Source organism: Hippoglossus stenolepis, chromosome 9 (genome assembly GCF_022539355.2).
Source record: "Hippoglossus stenolepis isolate QCI-W04-F060 chromosome 9, HSTE1.2, whole genome shotgun sequence".
NCBI classification, from domain to species: Eukaryota; Metazoa; Chordata; class Actinopteri; order Pleuronectiformes; family Pleuronectidae; genus Hippoglossus; species Hippoglossus stenolepis.
Window position 1 is genome coordinate 5,325,767 of NC_061491.1, and position 7,041 is coordinate 5,332,807.

At 40.5% G+C, this 7,041-nt stretch overlaps 1 protein-coding gene across 1 annotated transcript; it reads left to right on the forward strand.

The window, feature by feature from the left end:
• Positions 1-626: 626 nt before the first annotated feature.
• On the forward strand, positions 627-7,035 carry anapc7 (anaphase promoting complex subunit 7). Its single transcript, XM_035165605.2, has 11 exons — positions 627-841; positions 1,605-1,791; positions 2,405-2,524; positions 2,891-3,002; positions 3,193-3,346; positions 3,451-3,593; positions 3,832-3,949; positions 4,037-4,233; positions 4,336-4,560; positions 4,661-4,811; positions 5,408-7,035. Exons 1-11 carry the CDS (start codon positions 741-743, stop codon positions 5,595-5,597), a joined length of 1,698 nt encoding a protein of 565 aa, XP_035021496.1. The 5' UTR covers positions 627-740; the 3' UTR covers positions 5,598-7,035.
• Positions 7,036-7,041: the final 6 nt, after the last annotated feature.

Genomic DNA, 7,041 nt, shown 5'->3' on the forward strand with positions numbered 1-7,041 from the left:
ATATATTTCTGAATATTATTTTTGCAGATTAAAATACGTTTAATAATGAATAAATTTGTTCGATTTGAGGCCAATTGAGTCATCTTAAAAACAGGCATGAATTTAAAAGGGCCCCGTTGTTTTTCACTTCTATGTCTGTTATTGCTTTACCACTAATGATTAAAGGAAAAATTAACTATATATCCATATATCAGTGTGTACCTCGTAAAAAAATGAGAATCCAATTGTAATTTTTGAAATAATTAAATGAATGTATATTTACAATCATATTACCGTGAAGAGGTTGTTTTGTATTTCGTGTTGGAAATAGTATTGAAATGTCTCCTATTTATATTATAATTATAATTTCATAAATAAAAAATATTGCTGCAGCAAAAAAGAAGATGCGTTCATAGTTATAGGATATTTCGCCATCAGCGGATCAATCATGACGCAAATAAGAACGTTTTACATTCATGTATCAAATAAAAATGTTCATACGTTGTTTATAAAATATAAATAGAGCCAATTAAATACTAGGTTTCTCCTTGAGAGTCACAAATTCTTAAAATATGTCGCATTTACGAGCGTCGTGACGAAAGTACGAGCTTGTAAGGTGCTCCTGAAGGCAGCAGTATGCGGAAGGAAGCTCGTTGGGCGCCATATTTAATACAACAGAAGCTAGTTAGCGTTAGCTGTTTACAAGTCCAAACTTTTACCCTGAGACGGAAACCTAAAGCAAGGCCTGAGTTTACCCGAAGATGAATGTAATAGATCATGTGCGGGACATGGCGGCCGCCGGCCTCCACTCCAATGTCCGGATACTGAGCAGTTTGTTGCTGACGATGAGTAATAACAATCCGTAAGTCATGTCAGAGCGGGGTCCGTCTATTTCCCGAAGAGTGCTTTCTTTCACCAACATGTTATGGTGTTAGCCTGTGATAGCCCCTAAGCTAACCAGTCAAATACAATTGACCGTAATAAATGTTACTGTAAAGCGAAAACAGACGGTAGCGAGATGCTAGTCCAGGTATCTACGTTATAGGGAGGTTTATTATTGTTTGGGCGTACAGGCTGCGTTCTTATCCAAGGTATAGTCATATGTCAAATCCCTCACAGTTGCTATTTTACAGCTAGCTTGAAATAACAGATTTCAACCGATCGTCTTATATGTCACCGAGTATCTCATTAAGGGAAATTACGTATTCACCACGTATTGTCAAAGCCAATTTGCTTTGACAATACGTGGTGAACTAAAGCCAGTGGCTCTGCAGCAGATGATCTCTCAGCTACGGTTCAGAAATGCTGTGGTACTGATGCTCAACATCAGCTGTAGCTCGTAAGAAACAGCAGCAGTAGGATGCCCCTTGTCTGTAGTGGCTTTATTTGACATCTGTGTTTAGGATCAATGGACACTGTGTTTGCTTTTGTTTTGCTTTTGTTTTCTCTATTGAGAATGTTGTTTACGAATTTGATTGTCTGTGTGTAATATGTTCATTGGCAGCATTTTTCTTCTATATCCTCTGTTACCCACGTTGTGTTATCGAGTGTGAGACAATTTATTGTGCTGCATCTTTTCTGCATCTGTTTGCTTACTTTATTATTTTGTATCGTTTTGATTTAAGGGAGCTGTTCTCTCCGGCCCAGAAGTATCAGCTGTTGGTTTACCACGCTGATGCCATCTTCCATGATAAGGAATATCGTAATGCTGCCTGCAAATACAGTATGGCCCTGCAGCAGAAGAAGGTGCTCAGCAAAACCTCTAAAGTCCGCACTTCTACCGGTGGAGCAGCAGCTAACCTGCAGGCACAGGTGTGTTTTACATCATCATGCATCAGTGTGTGGTTGCAGATTATACACAGTGTGCAGGATCACACAAACTGCTGAAATGTTTGTTGTTGCCCCCCCCCATCTCTGTCAGACATTCTCCTCTGTATAAATACTTTAAACATCAATACACCTCCATTTATATAATTTTGAAATAAATGCTACACACACATCTATTGCACCTCTGTGCGTCCTAGGAGTGGGATCCCTCTCTTGTGACTCTCGCAGAGGTTACGTGTCTTTTTAAATATGATTGAATGATTGTTTTGATGATCACATCGCTCAATATCCTGGCCATTGTAGAACTCTTGAATATCCTGGATGTGGAACACTTTTACTTGTATCTACAGTGTTAATATAGACTCAAGAAAATTGATTTAATATTTTTAATAGAGACAAGATGCATTAGCTCTGCCCATCGTTGCAGTTTGAAGAAGACATTTTCTTCTCATTTTTGTTAAGTGTCTTTTCTGCTGCAAGTGTGTGTCAACTCCCAGACATCTTGTTATTCCACTCTTGACAAAAATCCACACCACTTGGTCACCTGGCATGAATGATAACAGAAAAATGTAAATATCCTCGGAATGTTGTCTTTCAGAGTTTGCCGTCAGAAATTGAGGTGAAGTACAAGATAGCTGAATGCTACACCATCTTGAAACTGGACAAAGATGCTATTGCAGTGCTTGATGGAATTCCATCCAGACAGAGGACTCCAAAGGTAGGCGGCTACTCCTATCGTTATTGTAATTAACTTCTTTTTCAGGCTTTATTCACCTTTTTAAACAACAGACCACTCAGAGAAATTATGTGTGGCAACGTTTTATCTCATGTGAGACCTCTTGATGCATTGCTGTACACAAATAAATGTAATGAAGACTGGAGGAACCTACACACTCTGGGGTTAAAATAATAGGTAGTTATTGTAAAATGCTGTAAAATAACTTGCCAGTTGGTTTTATTTTGATACTGCAGTGGTCTAAACTGCTTTAATTTTGTTTTTGAAATAAAGACAAAACACAGAAGTAGATTTATTTTTTTTATTGCCTAGTGGTTAAATGAATGTCATTACTCTTTCTCATCTTAGATCAACATGATGTTGGCTAACCTGTATAGGAAGGCTGGTCAGGAGCGTTCTGCTGTGACAAGCTACAAAGAGGTTCTGAGACAATGTCCACTCGCCCTGGATGGAATCATAGGTACACATGGTCACATGCTCACACTCGCACAGACATCTAACAAATATCATTTAACCTGCTGAGACACACGTCTGTCTGTTGTCTTTACACATCAAATTAAATGGGTCCATCGTGCATCATACGTCTGGACTGTTTGATGAATCTGTTGATTTAAAGAGCTGAAAAATCTAATTTAACGTTTCCCTGTTAGGTCTTCTCTCTCTGTCGGTCAAAGGAGCTGAAGTTGCGTCCATGACTATGGATGTGATCCAGAGTATCCCCAACCTGGACTGGCTCTCTGTTTGGATTAAAGCATATGCCTTCATACATGCAGGGGACAATCAAAGAGCCATCAACACCATTTGGTGAGCAGAGTATTATTTCTCATACCAAGTGACTGAATGTGCCTATTAATGCCACAGTCTCTTTATTTGATGTATGACTCTATCTCTCCCCCATCCTGTCTCAGCTCTCTGGAGAAGAAGTCTCTCCTGCGGGACAACGTGGACCTCCTCGTGAGCCTGGCAGATGTCTACTTTAGGGCAGGGGACACCAAAAATGCCATCCTCAAATTTGAACAAGCTCAGATGCTGGACCCGTACCTCATCAAAGGTGTGCTGCAGGACGAGAGAAGATTTTATTGATTGGTTAATGGACCTAGTCTATATCACAAACTGTAGAAGTGTGTTTACATTGTTAAATTCTTATTTTATCTTTATGTTTTGACTGACAGTCAATATTCGCACTGTGGGCTTTAGTTGCTTGCAGACAATTGGCCTGGAGTGATGCATGGAAAAATGGGACTTGTGTTGTCCAGGTAACAGATATAAACTGCTGTGTGCCCTTGCAGGAATGGATGTTTATGGCTACCTGATGGCACGTGAGGGACACCTGGAGGATGTCGAGGTGCTGGGAGGACGATTATTTAATATTTCAGACCAGCATGCTGAGCCGTGGGTGATCTCTGGGTGAGTCTCTCATCGAACAGCTGTAATAATCAAACTCTGATACATGAAATATTATTTTCCTAATAAATTTGTATCTTGTTTGTTCAGTTGTCACAGCTTTTACAGCAAGCGGTACTCCAGAGCCCTCTACCTGGGAGCCAAGGCCATTCAGCTGAACAGCAACAGTGTCCAGGCTCTCCTCCTGAAGGGGGCAGCACTGAGAAACATGGGCCGTGTTCAAGAAGCCATCATCCATTTTAGAGAGGCCATGCGTTTGGCACCATGCCGACTCGATTGCTATGAAGGTATATTTTATTTTTATTTTTTTTACAGTCCAAATGTGGTGTCTGTCTTTTCAAATGTAGCACATTTCTCTGCTTGTATTGACTTAACTGTCCCATTTCAAGGCTTGATTGACTGTTACTTGGCATCCAATGGGATTCGAGAGGCGATGGGAATGGCTAATAACATCTATAAGACTCTTGGGGCCAATGCACAGACTCTGACCATCCTCGCCACAGTGTGCCTGGAAGATCCTGTGACTCAGGAGAAAGCCAAAACCCTGCTCGACAAAGCACTGGCCCAGAGGCCCGACTACACCAAGGCTGTGGTCAAAAAGGCGGAACTGCTGAGTGCGTACTAACATCAGACTGAAATCCTATCTGCCTGTTACATTCATTATTATTGTTATTATTATTATTATTCTGTTAAGACTTCTCTTTTATTGTGAAGGTCGGGAACAGAAATACGAAGAGGGGATCGCTCTCCTCCGGAATGCCCTGGCCAATCAGAGTGATTGTGTCCTGCACAGAATGCTGGGAGATTTTCTTTTAGCCGTCAATGATTACCAAGAAGCCATGGATCAGTACAGCATAGCACTAAGGTAATTATTGATTGATTTTCTATTGTTTTACTTCTAATTACCTCAAATTCTCCCTGGGAGTAAATATTGCTCCAAATGTACATTTTTAGCCACTTCATGATGGTGAAATCAAAGTACAAGATCAGGAATTTTTAAAGGACATAGTATCTAACAATACTTCATTAAAATGCCTAAAATCAATTAGACCTATGTTACATATTGTGTGTAGTTACATTATCCAAACTGTTTGCTATAATGTTCACATCCGTTATTCAAGGTAACAGGACATTTAAATTTGGTCGCCTTTTAATCTGGTTTAACTTCTGCGGCAAATGACAAACAATGAAGAAAAAACACTGCTGGCCAGTCGGTTGTTTTTTCTTTCCACTGTTTACGATTATTCATTGCTGTTTGCTGTGTAATGTGAATATAACTTCAATACATCACCTACGCATCAGGTAGAATTTCATTAGCAATGGTAGTGAAGACAACTCCCATGATGCTGTTTCACGACATTATCAACCAAGGTCTTTTTTTTATTGTTCTGATTGAGAGACCCCCAGCCGTGGAAGTTACATATTTTACATTTTGTCTGTTTTTATCTTTTTCTTCCTAAGCCTGGATCCCAATGACCAGAAATCTTTAGAAGGCATGCAGAAGATGGAGAAGGAGGAGAGTCCAACTGACGCCACGGTGGAGCTGGACGGTGACGACATGGAGGGCAGTGGAGAGGACGGAGACCTGGAGGGCAGTGACAGTGAAGCAGCCCAGTGGGCTGATCAGGAACAGTGGTTTGGAATGCAGTGACCTCGGGCCACTGAGGCATGCTGGGTCAGTACCACCTTCTAACACGCTGCAGCCTGTGGAGAGCCCTCAGCCATCAGGGGCGTCAAACAGAACGGGGGGGGGTCGTACTGCTCTGCACACCTCACATGACCACAGAGGGATTAACACCAAGTTACTGATGTTGCCAACTTTAGAGACGATGCAACTTTGACTCATGTCCATGTTTGCAGTACAGCTACAGGAAGCACTTAAGTGCTTCTTATGGAAATGTACCTTAGTGCAGAACTCCAGCCATTTTTGAACCTGATGTTGTTTTTCCACCTTAACGACAGTTTTACTAGTGGAGTTGATCGAGGCTTGTTTCAGGACAGTCCTACAGCACCAGCAGACACAGGGTATATCCACACTACTGCCTTTTCATTTGAAAATGCATTACCTCTGCTAGAGATACACCTGGTGTTAACACTACTTTAGAGCTGTTAAATTGGATTTGGAAACGTTGCAGTGTAGAACACAACATGGATCATCAGTTACAAGTGTTGCTGACCCTGTTGTCTCTGTTGTGCAGTTAAATTCAGCATTTTACAATGATGCAACTGTTTACATGTGTAGGAGACGAGCTGATATTCCAGCAATCTGCAAATAACAACCACATGCTTCCTGTGTACACTGGCACGCACAAGCCCAGTGTACACATGTTATAAGCATTTTCAGGCTTGTTGGCATGGACAGGGTTAAAAACTGGTATGGAGCCAAACGCTTGTGTTGACAGTCGTTTTAGTTTGAAAATACGGTTTTCTAACAAAAACATAGTAGTGATGTAGTCTCAGCATAGAACAATATGTGTCACTTAAAAACTGATACTCTTCTTCAACTTGTTTTTGTTTCATCTTTGCTGCCTGGAAACAGTATCACTGTTCCAGGTAATGTAACTAAAGTATCAGTGGTAAAAATAAAAAAAAACCTGCTTTGGGTTCTTTTGAGCCTGGGATCTGCAGAGGATTCTGGGAAATGACCAACCCTGAAGCAGTTGTTAGAATCTAGTGGTGTGATTAGGGCAAAAATGGCTGGAGTTATTCATAATGTTTAACAGGAGGAACTGTTGCAAGATTTTTTAATTTGTGTGTTTCTTGAGCCTGACACTGACCTGTGCCACATATCAATATCACAGTAAAGGCTGTGAGTGTCGGTACTTTGTCAACGTCAAACACGTGTGTGATAAAGTGACAATGTACCATTCTCCTGCTGCCCTTTATAAATCGCATCATTTTTATTCTGTCACATTTAAGGTTGTGTCATGTAATGTCTGTACTTTGTGTTTTTTGTCTGCCTTTCTGTATCAAAATAACTCAATGATTGACTCATTCTTACGTTGCAAAGTGTAACTCAACCATTTCAATTGAATGTTTATAGTATTTTGTACATATTTTTAAAATGTATAATAAAATTATTGAACTCACTTGAC

Coding starts and splice junctions, on each gene's coding strand:
- anapc7 (XM_035165605.2), top strand. CDS start 741: ATGAATGTAATAGATCATGTGCGGGACATGGCGGCCGCCGGCCTCCAC. Junction 1,792..2,404: donor CAGCTAACCTGCAGGCACAG/GTGTGTTTTACA, acceptor GTTGTCTTTCAG/AGTTTGCCGTCAGAAATTGA. Junction 3,594..3,831: donor GGACCCGTACCTCATCAAAG/GTGTGCTGCAGG, acceptor GTGCCCTTGCAG/GAATGGATGTTTATGGCTAC.